The 16,362-nt window shown below is 46.9% G+C and overlaps 1 protein-coding gene across 6 annotated transcripts in view; it reads right to left on the reverse strand.

Annotated features, from left to right (window-relative positions):
• Window positions 1-5,015: 5,015 nt before the first annotated feature.
• Window positions 5,016-16,362, reverse strand: part of CNOT10 (CCR4-NOT transcription complex subunit 10) — a 65,676-nt gene continuing 54,329 nt past the window's right edge. For 3 of the 6 annotated variants that reach the window (XM_020993207.2, XM_020993206.2, XM_078151224.1), the window contains 6 exons: window positions 13,560-13,673; window positions 10,011-10,141; window positions 9,333-9,368; window positions 8,980-9,107; window positions 6,622-6,697; window positions 5,016-5,226 (listed from right to left, as the gene is read on the reverse strand). In XM_020993207.2, coding sequence (XP_020848866.1) covers window positions 5,072-5,226; window positions 6,622-6,697; window positions 8,980-9,107; window positions 9,333-9,368; window positions 10,011-10,141; window positions 13,560-13,673 — 640 coding nt within the window. In that variant the 3' untranslated portion in view covers window positions 5,016-5,071. The remainder of the gene's footprint in view (window positions 5,227-6,621; window positions 6,698-8,979; window positions 9,108-9,332; window positions 9,369-10,010; window positions 10,142-13,559; window positions 13,674-16,362) is intronic. The other 3 variants (XM_078151217.1, XM_020993208.2, XM_078151222.1) reach the window with 2 other exon arrangements.

Here is a 16,362-nt window from a genome sequence, read left to right on the forward strand (position 1 = left end):
TGAAAGGCACTGGATTTAAATGAATTTAATTCTTACTGGACTATATCCAGAGCATTAATGAAGTCCTATATAGTAGCCCTGAAAATCGGAATAGATTAGACTCTGGACATCCAGGGCCTCTCTCCTGGGGAGAGTAGGAGTTTGAGAGAAAAGTCATCACTGTTCAGCTCCCATGCAAATCAATGCAGCTGTGACAATATGTGGGGGAGCTGAGAAACCCCAGCACTGGTTTTCAAAGGCTTTGAGTGATGTTGCTGCCTTCCAGCTAAACCCATCAGGAGGTGGGAAATGCTGAAACAAGGCATTAGCATTTGGTACATGTGAAAACCCTGCATTCCTGGGGGGAGGGGAGGAAGGCGAGGCAAAGCACAGGGCTGCTGCTATTCAGACTCGAGGACCACACAGACACTCACCATCTACAGGAGCTCCACAAGAGGTGGGGAGAAGGCTTTCTGGGGCCTCCAAGATGCATGGGAAATGGAGGCTGGTGCAGTCTGAAAGTTGCAGAAAAAACAGGTTTCCCAAACAGACGCTCACAAAAATGGATGGCTTCCCCCAGGATCCCAGGATGGAGGGTTCAATTTCTACACTTATACCCAAGCACCCACTGGCTATAATTTAAGCAGCTGTGTCTTTCCCGCTGTCCCCCTTCCTCTGAAGCCAGACCTTCAACACTTTTTGCTTCTGGTTTCTTTGGGGGAAGCAAGCCGGGTTCTGAGCAGAAGGGGCAGCTCCTCTGCTGGCGGAGCCATCCCAACTGCACGAAGGCTTTTTCTGGGACGCCCTGCTTCTGGACGTGTTTTCCGTCCCTGCTACAAATACAAGTTCTGGTTTCTTATTTTCTCTTTGTACCCTCAGTGCACAGCACATAGAAGGCCCTTGGATTTTTAAAGGAAGGCGCAGTGCAACAAATAATCCCTTCTGTGTCACTTCTGGTCCCAGCATCACAGGGTGGTTGGGAGAGTTACCTGAACCAAAAAAATGCACAAGTAAGTGTCTAACTACTGGGCCATCGGTATCAATCAATCAGCATTTAATTAGGCACTGGGGAGACAAAAAAGAAAGAGCTTAGACTCTTAGAACCTGGACTAAGGATAAATTTCTGCTGTTGTGATCATTACTGGGCAGAATGTATGGCAAAGGCTGCTCTTTGCTGTGTTCCATGCCCAGCATAGTGCCTGGAGTGGCTAAGATGCACGTCTGCTCTGGGAGTCACCTGGGGCATCCCAAGTCCCTTATCTGGGCTTCCATCTCCTTCCTAAAATGAAGGTTGTCAGTGGTATTCTTTGTGACCCTGTGGACCACAGTAGGCCGGCCAATACTGTCTACAACGTTTTTTTTGCCATTTCCTTCTCCAGCTCATTTTAAAGATAAGGAAACTGAGGCAAAGAGAGAGGAAGTGATTTACCCAGGGTCACACAGCTGGTGAGTGAGTATCTTAGATCAGATTTGAACTCGAGAAGATGAGTCTCCCCGACTTCAGGCCCCGCGCTCTAACCACTGTGCTGCCCAGCTGCCCCTACAATGCTGAGTCAGGGATAGTCATGAAGAGCCCTCAAGTATCAGGGAGTCCGCTCCCAATTCTGAGAACTCAGCACATCAGGGCACTTGCCCACAGTCCCATGGGAGATTTCAACACCAGTCCTTCAGCCCACATCCAGTGCGCTACCCAGTATGTACGGGTCAACTGGGGGGAGATTTCAGAAACCATCCAGGGCAGTCTGCTGAAGCCCTGAGATGCTTCTCAGAACAGTTTTTAAATGCAAAAAATACAGTGTTACAAAGGAAAGCAATTACATTGCTGTAAAGTTAACTTTTTTTTCTGATCCAAGTTCTGGATCCCTTCAAGTCTATTAACGGGAGTTATCTATCAGCCTATCTAGGTTACAACCCCTCATCACGCAGCTGAGGCCACTAAGCCCCAAACACAGCGAGTTCTCACAATCCTGGTGACAAGCACTAGGAGGTCCCAGCTTCTGTTCTAATCTGGGGGTACCTCCAGTGCATCTCCAAAGGAGTTACTAGGATGACCCCTGAGTGCCTTCCCCAGAGCAGATGGGAGCTGCCACTGTCGAGTTACAGAAGGCCTGTCTTAACTTAAACTCAGAGGAGTTTGGCAGGTCTGAAAAGTTCCATCTTCTCCCTCAAAGGGCAGCGCTGGCTTGGGCTCAAGTTGAGATGTCAGGGCAGAGCCAAGATGCTGGAGTTAAAGCAGTGACTTGCTTGAGCTCTCCCTCAAACCCTTCCAAAGACCTGTAAAAATGGCTCTAAATAACATCTAGAGCAGCAGAACCCAGAAAAAGACAGAGTGAAACAAATTTTCAGCCCAAGACAACCTGGATGGTTGATTGGAAAGGTCTATTGCTCAAGGCTGAGAGAGGAGCTCAGGTCAGGGTGGGCTGAGCAAAGACCAGGCCTCAGCGAACCTGGAGCAGGCCTCAGAGGACTGAATCGGGGGCAGCTGTGGCAGTTTCCAGACTTCTCAATCCACAAACACCAAAGACAACTTAGAAGGTCAGCAGGAAAGTTCTGTGACTGCGGTGAGAGAGAAGCTTGGTCCCAGCCCCAATCCAGCCTCAGGATGGTGGCTGCTTCCGGAGCTCTCAGCCCACAGATTGAGGTGGAATCAAGTGGCAGATCAGAGGGGGATTGCAGAGATCTCTTTGCTGGTGCTGAGGCAGGATTCTCTTGCTTTGCCTGTGCTTGGATCTGGGTCACAGTTCTGGGTGGCGGTCCTGAGGCAAGGATGAGCATTGGCATGGTGGAGCTTGTGGTGGTGGTGGTGAAGAGAGAATCCTCACAGTTCCAAGGCAGAAAAGAGTGCTTGTGGTCACTCACAGGCCAGAGTACAGGCCAGGAAAGGAGTAAACACCTCACCCGTGATCATACCACCTTGGAAGAACTAAAAGCTTAGGGGTCCCTAGAAATATCTCTGAAAACAGCTGCACCAAACCCCCAAGCTTGGGACAGTATGCTCTCCACACTGGAAGCAGACCCCTACCTTAACAAAGAGTTTAAAACTCAAGTAACTGGCTGGGACCATGAGCAAACTGCACCCAAAAAAGTCAAGACCATAGAATCTTTCTTTGGTGACAAAGAAGATCAAAACCTACAACCAGAAGAAGACGACAAAGTCAAAGCTCCTGCATCCAAAGCCTCCAAGAAAAATAGGAATCGGTCCCAGGCCATGGAAGAGCTCAAAAAGGATTCTGAGAAGCAAGTATGAGAAGCAGAGGAAAAACTGGCAAGAGAAATGAGAGTGATGCAAGAAAATCAAGAAAAACAAGTCAACAGCTTGCTTGCTAAAGGAGACCCCCAAAAATACTGAAGAAAATAACACCTGAAAAAATAGCCTAACCCAAATGGCAAAAGAGGTCCAAAAAGCCAGTGCCTTCCAAATGCCTTCCAAAGCATATCTGGCCAGATGGAAAAGGAAGTCCAAAAGCTCACTGAAGAAAATACCTCTTGGTAGGTTCTGGGGCCACCGGTGCCGTTGCCTTGCTTTTGGCCCATTATCTTAAACCTTGTCTTGGTGAACATCCCTAACCTTTTCATTCATGGAAACCCAAGAGGAGACTTTATCTTTAATCTGTGCAGAGTGGGGAGTGGGAAGGATCTCAGAGGCCATCCAGCCTCAATCTCTTCATTTTGTAAATGAGGACCCCGATGCCCTGCCAAGGTCACAAAGCTCCCGAAGCAATTCTCCAGGTAAGCTGGTGCTTCCCCTGGATTAAACTGTAGCTGAGTACCATTCCCCACAGGTCAAATCCACCCAAGGCTGGCCTCAACAGATCTCTAATAGGGAATAAATCATCTCTCCCCTCTGGTTAAGGCTCATCTAATGGGCTGAGGTGGGTAGGTATACCTGTGCTTTCTCCAAAAACAAAACACAACCCAACAACCCCAATGACACCCAAAATCCAATGCCAGTTAATCTTATTTTATATAACCTTATGATACTTAGGATTCTGGCTAATGTTAACTACCATTTTAAAATTTATTTTTCTAAGTTTAGTAAGACTAGAAAGCAGTGTCAAGAGTTGGAAGAAGAGAAAAACTAAACTCACGTTCCTTACAGAGACACATTTGCAAGGTATCTACTTCGAGGAAAAGCTGTAATTTAGCTAGCTTGGCAACTTTCTGGCCATCACTTTCCCATCCATCATCTTAAGTGATTTTTCCCCCTGAAGGCACCAAGCGAGCATCACTTACCCATTTTGTTACTTATAATCTCTTTTGGCTTGGGTTGCACTTGAGTCATGACCTGCTCACTTGAAAATCACTAATTAGCAACTGCCAGTGAATTTCAGGCCAGCCCCTCAGCCACACAACTTAATCTCTGCTGAAGGAACTTCTTGGCCTCCATGGGTCATCTGCTTGTGGTTCATCTGACCCAGTGTGGGTGCTCCAAGAACTCACCACATGCCCGACTGGTCCCTGGTCTAAGGCTGCCTAGACAGCGGCCTTCTCCAGGCACTTCAGGCTGGGTGGACGCACTAAGGGCCAGCCCAGCAGGGAGGGATGCTTTGCATTCCTTTCTCCGCATGCAGCCAGGCCTGGGGAGGATTCAGAGCCAAACACTGGGCTTGGGTTTCTCATCTGGCTAGTTTTGCTAAACGACACCCAGAACTTGGTCAAGGACACGCATCAGGGGCTGTGTAAAGTCACAGGTGAAGTTGCTGCTTTAAACCCCCTGTCATGTCACCCTCTCCCCAACATGCCCCAAGGCCAGCACAAGGCTCTCCCCTTGGGCTCCTGTCTCTGAAGAGCCGGTCCTCTCCCATTCTGAAAGCCAGTCATCTCCCTGCCTTCTCCATCATGCCCTTGTGCACATTCCCGGGGTGGGGGAGAGGGGGCTAAAGGGAAAAAGGCTTCCGAGTGTGACTTTGTGAATAAGCTATTGCTGAGGTCATTTTATCGACTAGAAACAGACATTCACGCAGGGAGATGGGAAATGTGAGCGAGGCAGGGGTGGAAGCTGGACAACCCCCCCCAAAAATCCACCAACGCAGCCGCACGAGCCAATGTCCTTTATTGGCCATTACACAACACCCTGGCTTGTGGCCCTGGGTCACTTTCTCTGCCCTGGGGGGAAAGCTGGCATCTGGATGGGCTGGATGGGCGGGGCAGATGGGAAGGCCGGCTTCTTCCGAATTTCAGACAGTGTCTTCACTGAAGGCAGCAGCTGGTTTCTTTTGATGATCTGTAAGGCCAGCTGAGTGTTACCTGAATGGAGAAAGACGTGATGAGAAAAGCTCACTGCAGCAGAGGGCACAGACAGTTCAGCTGCAGCCTCAGGGCCCCCAGCGTTTCCTCAGGGACCTTGGTCAAGCCCATCTCCCGAAGCCTCTGCCTCTCACAACATCAATCAGAGGGCTCGGCTTCCATTCTGCTCCCAGTCTCTTAATCTCCGGGATTTTGTGTGCAAAGAAGGGGGCTGGACTAGCTCTCTAGTTCTGAATCATCCCTTGACCCCCAGCAGAATAAGAGCAAAGTGTCTGGCTATTCCTGCTGCTGCTGTTGCTGCTGCGTGCCCTGGACATACAGATCCTAATGTGTGCGGCAGGTTCTCCACCAGTCTGTGTCCCTTTTCTCTAAAAGGTTGTGAGGCTTCGGATCTAGTTAGTGTCTGAGAGGAGTTTGCTTCCAGGCCTTACTGACTCCCACTTCAGCACTCTGGCACAAGGATTCCTAGGCCTTGTGCTAAAACCTGATGGATGAACGTCCTGTGAGATCACACAGGTAGGTGGAATTGGGATGCCTGAAATCTCTCCTGTGTCTTCTGGGCCCTTCAATTCTCTTAGGCCATTGAAATTCTATTCTACTAAACCCACGTTGCACTGTTACTGCTTCCCAAGCTAGATTTTATTTAAAAACACAACCAACCCAACCCCCCCCCCCCCCCCCCCCCCCCCCCCCCCCCCCCCCCCCCCGTCTTCACCAGATGCAAATTCTGATGATACCCAAAGCAGCACTAGAGGGGAGGAGCAGGCTAGTAGCACATAGGCATTACCTCTGTTCTCTCAGACCAGGACTAGATTCCATCTGTAGGCCTGGGGTCAAGCCCAGACTGAAAGTTGGAGAGAAAGCTAGAGGGCTAAGATGACAGTTATCATGACCTCTGTCTGGCACCAGGTGATTCAAGGCCTGAGAGGACACTGTCCGACTGACCACATGCTTTCTTAGTCTTCTGGCCATCTTACCTCAAAATTCCCACTAACTCCAAGATCTGATTTCTTTTGCCCAATCCTTTGCATTTTAAAATGATGATGTTTGTCTGCAGAAGAGGAGGTCAGCTGTCCTCTGCCAATGGAGGGTCACTTGCTGTAGTGCCCAGACTGCACCAGATGGGCTGTGTTCACTATACACAAGTTCTCACACACAGAGAGCGTAGGAATACTGATGTTTTTAAGAGGTCAGCCAAATGGCCTCGATTGGTGATTTCACGAGTCCAGGGAACCCCATCTGTAAGCCTGAGCCCAAACGAGCAACGTTGCCAGGAAGTCCCGGAAGAGACCAGTCTTGGTCCCTCCTCTCTGGCTGGTTTAGTCCACTGCACTTGGTGTGAGCTCTTACGCTGGGGGGACTTGAAACTTCACACCTAATTTTCGAATTACTTACCATTCTGTAGTTCAAGGTAGACAGCCAGCAGGATGGCCTCAGGTGGTATTTCCTTAGGATGTATCATGGAAGCCGCCTTTTCTCAAAACACAACAAAAAAGAAGTGATCAAAACCACGGGACCTGGTACTGAAAGCACAACCCCTGAGCCTGTCAAGAACCGCCTCTTGGTGGGTCGGTGGGCCTGGGCCCAGAACCAGACCCAGAGTCCCGGGCCCACTGCCAGGACCTTGCTCAAGGGCTCTGTCCCTCGTAGCCCTCCACATACCTACCGCTAGAATCTAGCGGTCAGGGACTCAATCCAAGTTTTAAAATCATTTCTGTGTGAAGGGCCTTGTATGTGAAAATCCTGGGTGTGGTTCCCTATGGCTCTCACTGCCCCCATAGAGGCACTAAAGCCTAAAGGGGTTTGAAAAACATTTTCATAACTGCACTTCAACAAAATGGTTTTCCTTTGTGACCCTCTGTATTTTATCTTATGCATTTAAAAGCATTTGGAGACTGCCCAAGGACACAGAAAAGGTTCAGAAAGGCTGCAGAGCAGTGCACTGGTCAAACAAGGCCCATGCCTTCACAGCATCTGTTGCTGCTGTTTCAATCCTGCCCCAATTGGGGGTTTTCTTGGCAAAGACACTGAAGCCGTTTGCCATTTCTTCTCTCCAGCTCCTTTGAGGGATGAAGACACTGAGGCAAACAGAGTTAAATGACTTGCTCAGGGTCACACTGCTCGGATAGGTCTGAGGCCAGATTTGAACTCGGGTCTTCCTGACTCCCGGCGCCATCACACACACAGAATTTCAAAATAAAAACAACACCTCAAGGGCTTTTCCCAGTCCTCATCCTCCTGGCCTTCACTGCTAACCAGACCTTCCACTTCTGGAGAGCCACTCCTGCTGGCTTTTCACGGTTTCTCCCCTCCCTGTGCCATCCTCTCTCCCAGACCTTCCACGATCACATCCCATTCCTGCCCATTCCCAAGGCTCCAACTTCCTCTGGGACACGCGCACCTGGACATCCCCGTCACAAACTCCAGACGTCCACCAGACACGTTCATTTCTGTTGCTGCTGGCCGTCCTCCCAGCGTTGCCTTTCATGGCCCTCCTCCATCTCAGCCCTCCCAGACCAACTCTTCTCCCTCCCCAACTCTGGCCTTGTCTCTCTTCTGGTTCTGCGGCTAATGTGATGTTCTTCTGGGCTTCTACTACTGCGGGACACGAGCTCGGGACAACAGACTGGGAATTAACTGTGAATCATTCTTGTTTCCTTTTGGGGGAGGAGAGGAAATGTGCCTGTTGCTATCAAACTCAGAGGGCAAGAGACTCCCGAGTTAACTTATGAGACTAAAGCTTGAGGCTGTGCTTTCTGCAGCCACAGAAGCTGCTGAGGTGCCCAGCCAGCCATCTCGCTGAGAGACGCTTCACGGCCTCTTCTCTGAGGATGCTCCAGCTAGAGCGTCACTGGACAGACAAGCCAGAACCGTCTCTTAGGGCATCCCTTGGGGAGCCAGCCCTGGAGGCGACCTCAGAGCACATCACGCCCAATCGGCCTCCTCATCTTACAAACCAAGAACGTGACTTGTAGCAGAAAGGGGATCTGAAGCAGGCTCTCTGACGGCACTGTCAGAGTCCCACTGACCACGTGGCTGAGGCCACGTCACTTAATGGAGAAACTAAAGCAGCAGCTGCTTATAATGATGCTTTGTTAGGCCAAAAGAAGCTGCTCAAAATATAAGATGTTCGCTTAATAATTCTGTTTCCAAGGAGGTTAAGTTGGTGTAAGAATGTTCCTTCAGATACTCCTCCAGCTGCCCCATCTTCCCTCCGAGGCTCAGCCATCTCTAGCTGCCCCTGTCCTCAAGCACCCTGACTCTAGGTCCCTGCAGGGAGGATGTCTGGAGGACATAATCGTCAGGGTTGTCAGGAGAACTCGGTGGAGAATAAATGAGTTACACACTCTTATGACCAAAGCCTTCATTTTAAGAGCTGTGACATGTGGAGGCATCTGCTTAGGCACACGGCTCTGAACTTCTACGTGTGTGTCCAGGTAGTCAGGCATTAAATATCCGTTACTCTCCAGGTGCTAAACATAGAATACCAGGAGCGACAAGCAGCTGTCAGCATCATGGCCTCCCACGTACTCAGTGCTCTAAGGGTGTTCAATGTTTTCAGGTGGAGAATCACAGATGGTGCACCGAGCTCAGGTCGCAGAAGGCCCCCTTCCGACCAGGCCAGGATCCTCCAGTTATTCGGAGAAAACAGGCTCTTTAACTCGAAAACGGTTCAGATGCTACGTGTCTGACGTACGCCTCAGCTTTGGGGCTCTCGGAGAAGACAAGGGCAGTGAAGCATCACAGGCTTACCTGGTGGAGACACTTGCGAGCCTTGTCATATTCACTGCGCAAACAGTAGGCACTGCCGAGATTAAACAGCATCATCGTTCGGGCAGAAGTGACAGAGCTTGGGTAGCACTGAGGTGTTTGCTTGCCAGCTTAAAAAGGAATATTAATGTTATTAAAAACACAAATCCAAATGAACTCACGTAGCTTAATGTGACCCAAAGTCTCTACAGAATTTTAAAAACCAGTGACCAGCTGCAGAGCTTACGGCATCAGGTGTGGGGAAGGAGACGAGGCTCCCCCGGTCTCACCTAAGTCTAGGCTACGTCCCCTTCAGGCTTACACATTCACTAAGGACTTACAAACGTCTTACTTACAAGACTCCATTGCTTCATTTTCCCCTTTGTCAGATCCTACAACAAAGACATGAGAAACCAGTCTGAGGCCAAAAGGGAGTCATTTCTGAAAACCCAACTCTTCATGAAACAAGAATTCTGACATTAAACAGCTCCTCATTCCTTTGAGTTTTAATTTTCAGTGAATGATTTCTCTTATCTAAAAGCATCAGAGCATGGCAGCATAAACCATGAGATAAGCTTAAATGGAGGGGAAAAAAATCCAACCCATGTGTTCCTGTTCCATTTACTCAAATATCAACTAACTTTTCAAAGCTAGGAATTAGACCACAGCTTCAGAATACCCTGATTGTATTTAGCAAGCCTGTAAATTAATTAGGCAAGAATTAAACTGTATTTTTTAATAGTCACGTCACCTTCCCTCACCACACAGGGGCTAGCACACAGTCTAGACTGATTCCAAAGAAGGAAAAAGGCAGTGAATCAAGACTCAACCCACCCTGCTGGACGGCCTTTCAAAAACGGAAAGTTAAGCCAAATGGTGCCTCGATTAATTATTACAAAAGAAACATCATTAAAAGGCTGGAAAGAAGCTATGTTTAAGACTTTCGTTTACAATGGCTGCAGCCTTAAATTTCTATACAATAAAAAAAGAAGTAGGAACTTGGACCACGTTTAATCAAATATGTCTTCATTAACCTTGGTCCTGCTCATTTGAAGAGATCCCCAAAGACACATCAGTGACGTTTTCAGGGTTCAAATGCGTAATGGCATCAGAGATTCTGTCAAGAGAGATGAGGGCTTCTGCTGCATATAAATGTCCCAAAAACCTAAAGTAGGAAACAAAATAAAGAAATCAATCCCAAATGGTCAAGTATTCCACCATAAATTCTTTAGGAGACAGGCCTGTATTTAAAGATTTCCTATTACAATCTTATTGCAATAACTGAGGTGGAATATAAGAGTTTAAACATAATGGACACAGTCATCCAGCATCACTAAAATGTTAGTAATTCATATTAAAATGACACGTTGCTGTTTTGATTCTGGTTGAGTACAACTGAAGAACAGTTGGAAAATTCAGTCAGTTCATACTTGGAGAGGCCCCTGGTCTAACAGCATTTGGAACTAGAGGAGCTGGGTTCAAATCTGTACGATTGTGGGCAGATAGCCTCACAGATCGTCCAGCTCCAGGATCCTCTCCTGGGGGCTTCAGAGTTTCCTCCTCTATACAATAAGAGAAGGGGACCAGATCGTCTCTAAAATGGCTTCCGGCTCTCAATCCTACAATCTTTCTACCTCTAATGTTTTTAAAGTATGTGATTTCATCAGTGTGGGAATTACAACAGTGTGCCAATGTTCAATTTACCTCCACCAATTGAGACTGCCAACTTGCCTGTAACTTAAAAACTTAAGAGAGCTGCTGGAGGTCAAATGACCTTCCCAGAGTGATACAACAGCACTGGCAGGACTTGATCCCAGGTCTTCCTCACTCCAAGGCCAGGCCAGAATAACACAGGATGCTCGGCCAAGAGGCCAAGACTTGCTAAGGAAATCCTGAGGGCATCCCCCCAGCCCCCCCCCACCTCGCCTCCTGGGGATGCCCTGGTAGCACACTGCAAGACCAAAGCCTGGAAGGGACGGCCTGCATCCTGCTGTAATAAGGATGACCGTATCATCTTTTAGGCCAGCTGGTACCTTGCCCAAGGACATGCTGCTGCTTAGCCCCAGGCCTTCTGATGACCCAGCCAATGCTTCTTTCATTGCACCCCTACCGTAACTCTAAGCGATGTCACCAAGAGTCGGGACGCTCTATCTTGGCCCTTCCCTTGACTCCCTGGTGGGGGTGGGGAGCCCTGCACAGAATGTCAGACTGCTGTACTCATTGGTTTGGCTGAATCATTAAAAAAAAAAATCCTTTGTTACAAGAGATGTTCTCTGAGAGGAGAAAAAAATCTAGGCAATGTAAAAACAACAAAAAATATCAATAAAAATCTATCTTGGATCAGCATAGAGATGAAGAGCTGCTTTCTTCTTCCAGAGGTTTTGTGTGTCATCGCCCCCACCTCACCCCCCTGACAGTGTCAACAGCCTGGTTCCAGCCATCCGTCCTCCTTTCACACCTGTACTGCAACAACAGCCTCCTCGCTGGCCTCCCTTAGGTCTCTCACATATCCCTTTCAGCCTGCAAATGTCCACCTAATTAATCTCCCCAAAGCACAGTTTGTTTGTGACACCCCCTTGCTCAAATACAAGTGTGAGCTACCAGTTTTATAAAGGAAGAGTCCAAACTCCCCAACGGACTAGCTTTGACAACATTCAACAACTGGTTCTGATCTAAACCAGCCATGTGGTGTGTTGGAAAGAAGTCAGAGGATCAACTCTCCTCCTGAAGCTTTCTGGGCTGGGCCTCAGCTTCCTCTCGGTAAAATGAGGGGCACAGACCAGATGACCTGTAAGGTCCTTTCCAGTTCTGTATCAATCATCCAGCACAGTCACCCAACTGAGGTCAGTTCAATTCCACAGATAGTCCAGAATTCTCCTAGTTTAGGCACATGCCAAATGCACGGCCACTCTCTCTGACCTTCCTTCTCAGGGCTCAGCCTCGTAATGACCTTTATGTTGCACCTGCAGGGTCACCACATCCCTCACACACATCAATCAGCAGGCAGGAAGCCCCTGAGCAGGGGCTAAAGCCAGGCACTGTTCTAGCTTCTGAGAGTGTACACTTATCCCCTTCCACATCAAGACTTTCCCTATTATCGTTTGGATATATCACGGGTTGGCATAAGAAATTCAATGGGAATTTTGAGGGAGTTTTGCAGAAGACACATGAAGGTCAGCAGACAACACAGAAAAAGTTTAGAAATTCAGAAATGCACAAAATAGATACATAACATGTATAATGTCTTCTCTGGCACAAAGGGAGGGCCAAACAATTGTACGTGGATTTTCCAGACTGCGAGGGTGTCATGCCTCTAATCCCTGCCATGTGGAAGGTACAGCTGTAAAGACAAAATGAAGACAGCCCTGGCTTCAAGGAGGTCAGATTCTGTTTGAGGAGACAACCTGTACATATAGAAGAATATATAAAGTGACTCTGGGGAGAATCAGGAAAAGTTTTAGGCAGAGGGGGATGCTTGAACTGAGTTCTGAAGATGACCTGGAAGTCTAGGAGGTGTGGGGGAGGAAAGAAACCATTCTAGGCTGGGGGGATAGGCTTTGCCAAGGTTTCAGTTCATTTCATCCTCATTATATTAACTGTTTGAGGTAGACTGAATAGACATTATCATCACCCCCACGTAACAAATGAGGAAACAGAGGCTAAGCAAGGTGCAATGACACGTTCGTGGTCACACAGACAAGTGGCAGCTGAGACTAGAACCTAGGCAGGCCTCTGAATAAATGCATAACTTAATGAAAAAAGCATGCACTAAGAGGATATGGTGTGCCAGGCGCTGTGCTGGGGAGAGCAACGTGAAAAGAGAGAACTTGCCCTCGAGAAGCTTATACTCTGGTGGGGAAAACCCCATAGAGAGGAATGGTAGAAAGGGAAGGGGGTTCTGACCTAAGGCCTGCTAAGAATGGTGACTAGATCCACAGGGCAAGCCAATGATATGCCCTCCTTAGAGGAAGGTTCCCAGACCCTGGGGGCAGGGCGGGAATACATGAGGGTGCCCAGCAGATGAGGGCCAGCTTGGGGTCTGGGGCTGGCTATGCGCAGTGGGCCAAGCAGTCACCGATCAAGAGGGGGGAGTCCAGTGCAGGAGCCCCAAGATTCCAAAGAGGAAGGGACGCCCCTCTTCACCGTCCCACACAGCCCAGCCACGCTGCCTTCTCCTGACCTCGCCCGCTCCATCTGTGACTGCTTCAAAGGAACAACTGCCACGACTAGCCTTCTGCTGTGTACAATACAGACCCATTCATTCATTCTAAATACGGACTGAGTGCTTCCATGCTGACAGATAAATACATACTCATAAGAGCGACAGATTTTAACACTACCAGATACTCTTCACTAGATTTGTAACCATACGGCCCAGATCATGGAAGAAGGATGTCCCTCCCCAAGACAGCCCGAGGCAGAACCAGGACTCCATCTCCTTAGTCTCAGGACAGGGAGGGGCCACGACACAGGGGACTGGTCGTACTAGTAAGAGACAAATCAGCTTCAGTTAAACTCTGTTGGCTGGAGAAAGGGTATGAAGGAGAAAACAACTTCATCATGGGTAACAAAGTCAAACTTACTTAAGAGATCCGGACAACTTGGGCTGCTGAAGTAGTTTGTCTGCATGATTCAGAGCCATGAGGTTGTCACCCAAGGCCAAAGCAACATAAGCGCTACAGGCGAGGATAGAGCACCTGGAACCAGAAAATGAGGGAAATATCAGAATTGTGGGATGTGAAAAATTCACAAACTACAGCCCTCCGATCACTGATTCTGGGGAATAAAACAACAGAAGAAGCTACAAGGCTTACTGGCAGACATTTTGGCTACATGTGTTTTACAAATCACCACAGTATTTCTTCTGGTTATTTTTCACCAATTATAAATGCTAATTTGGTTTCAACCTGATGTAATACAAAAGAGCTTATGATTCACGGCCTGCTTAGGACTGAGAAAGGCGCTTCCACTGACACTGTCATCTTGTTATGGAGGAAGGACAGTTTATTCCTTTCTGCGCAGGGGTACGGCCTGGCAAAGAACTGAGCCCACAAGGCAGCCCGCTGAGAACCGATCCCTGTCTAAACTCATCTAAGCAGTGTCACGCCAAGGTGAGGCAGGAGAAGATGATGAGACTGTGCAGACACAGGAGATGGGCTGTGGTGTACAAGGATTAGCAAGGAGGCCCGTTTGACTGGGACACCGAGGATAGCAAAGGGAGTAGTATGTCACAACCTCAGAAAGGGAAGCTGCAGCCTGACTGAAAAGGGTTCTGAACGGGACACAGGGAACTTCTTAATTTATCCTAGAAGCAACAGGAAGCCGCTGGGCTTACTGAGCAGGCTAATAACATGGCCAGATATTCTTCAGGAATACCATTTTGGCAGATGTGTGTGGGATGTATTAGAGAAGGGAGAAATGAGGCAAGGAGACTGATTAAGCTATCGTAATAAGCCAGGGGGGAGATGGTGAAGTCCTGAATCAGGGTGGTGGCCATGGAGAAGGTGAATGGAGAGACAGGGATGGCTGTAAGAGATGGGGAAGGAGAATCAATAAGACTTGGCAATTAATTGGAAACGGGTAAGGGAGAGTGAAAAGTTGAGGACAACTAGAGTTTTGAACCTAGGCGAAGAGATGAGGGCTACACTGTACAGTTTTGAATGCTTTGCTACCACAAAAAAGAGAAATACTTTTATGTATCAGGCTTTGTTTTTGTCTTTGACCTCCTTGGGATATCTACCTAACAGTGAGATATCTGGGTCAAAAAGGCGTGAACAGTTTTGAGTTTGGAGGCAAAACTGGGCCCTGCTCCTGACTCAAGTTCTTTTTCCATCATGATCCAACAGCTTTCTTATCCTGGAAAATCATCCCATCTCAGCGGTCCCTTCCTCTGAGCCGTCAATTCCTCCTGGGCCCTTTGCCCTTTCAGCTTCCCTTGATGTGTGTCTTCTTTAAAATGGAAACTTCTTGAGGTCCAGGGCTATCTTTCTTTTGGTCTCTATTTGTATTCTCCTCCAGTGCTTGGCATAGTGGCTGGTACACACTGCTTCAAAATTGCCTGTATCAGTGTGCCTACCTTCCCACAGCCCCTCCAACACCGAATGTTCTCATTTGAAGTCATCTTGGACAATTTTCAGTATGACAGGTAAAACTTCAAAGTTGATGTAATTTGCCTTTCTCTTATTATTAGTGATTCAGACCAAATTTTCAAATGGTCATTTGTGTATTTTGCAATTCTTCTCTTGAAAACTGTTCATATTCCTTGACTTTATCAGGAAATGGAGTCTGGTGTTACATACATGTCAATTCACTATATAGCTTGGATATTAGATTTTTTTCTGATATTTGACTCAACTTTTTTTCCCCCCATAATGTTCTCTTTTTACTCTAACTTCAATGACTTTGTTTGTGTAAAAGCTTTTGAATTACATGTAATCAAAATTGTCTTTTTTGGTGTTGTATGCTGTGCTATTCCATATTTGGTTAAGAATTATCCCTCTAGTCACAGGGGCGAAATGTATCTTGTCCTAGTCTCTACTTTTTTAAAGGTTATCTTCTCTAGTCCGTTTTGGTATACATTTTGAATTTATGTTACGTAAGACAAAATGTTAGTATAAACCTATTTTTCCCAAACTATTTTCCCATGAGTTTTCCCTGGATACTACTACAATCCTGTTATCAATTTCTTGTAAGAATTTTATTTTAAATTTTGCATGAATATTCATTTACCAATTGGTCTACAATGATTATTCTTTAACCTCTCCTTGGTTAGAATACAAAGACCACATTTATGTTATAAAATATGACTGGAATAATACTGTCTTTTGAAAACAATTTTTGTTGTTGTTGTACAGGTCCTACTTACTCTTTAAATGTCTGTTGGAATTCACCTGTAAATGCATTTGGCCCAGGGTTATTTTTTACCTTTTTTCATTTTTCTAACGGCTTCACTGACTTCTTTTTCTGACATGAGGTTAAGAATTGTTTTGTTTATTTCAGTATTTTATATTTTTGTAGATGTTTATCTATTTCCTTTGAATTCTCAGTTTTTCTGACATGTGGTTTTACATAGTAATTTCTAATAATTCATTTCTAGTCTGTTTATTGTGAATTTATTTTGTTCATTTTTTATTTTGATGATCTGTTTTTCTCTTTTTCTTGTTCAGGTTAGATAACAGCTGGTGGATTAATTTTTTTTTAACTGACAAGTTTATCTATTTCTCCTCTAAATTTATGGATTTCTTCTATCCTTATTTAGGGTTGTTAATTTGTATATTTCCTACCCTCTGTGTGCTTATTAGTTCACTGATTCCCTTAGTTGGTTAATATAATTTTTTAGACACAAATTTTCCTCTGAGGACTGCATTAAGATAACTGTATCCCATA

This window comes from Phascolarctos cinereus, unplaced genomic scaffold, assembly GCF_003287225.1.
Source record: "Phascolarctos cinereus isolate Bilbo 61053 unplaced genomic scaffold, phaCin_HiC Scaffold_1;HRSCAF=81, whole genome shotgun sequence".
Lineage (NCBI taxonomy): Eukaryota > Metazoa > Chordata > Mammalia > Diprotodontia > Phascolarctidae > Phascolarctos > Phascolarctos cinereus.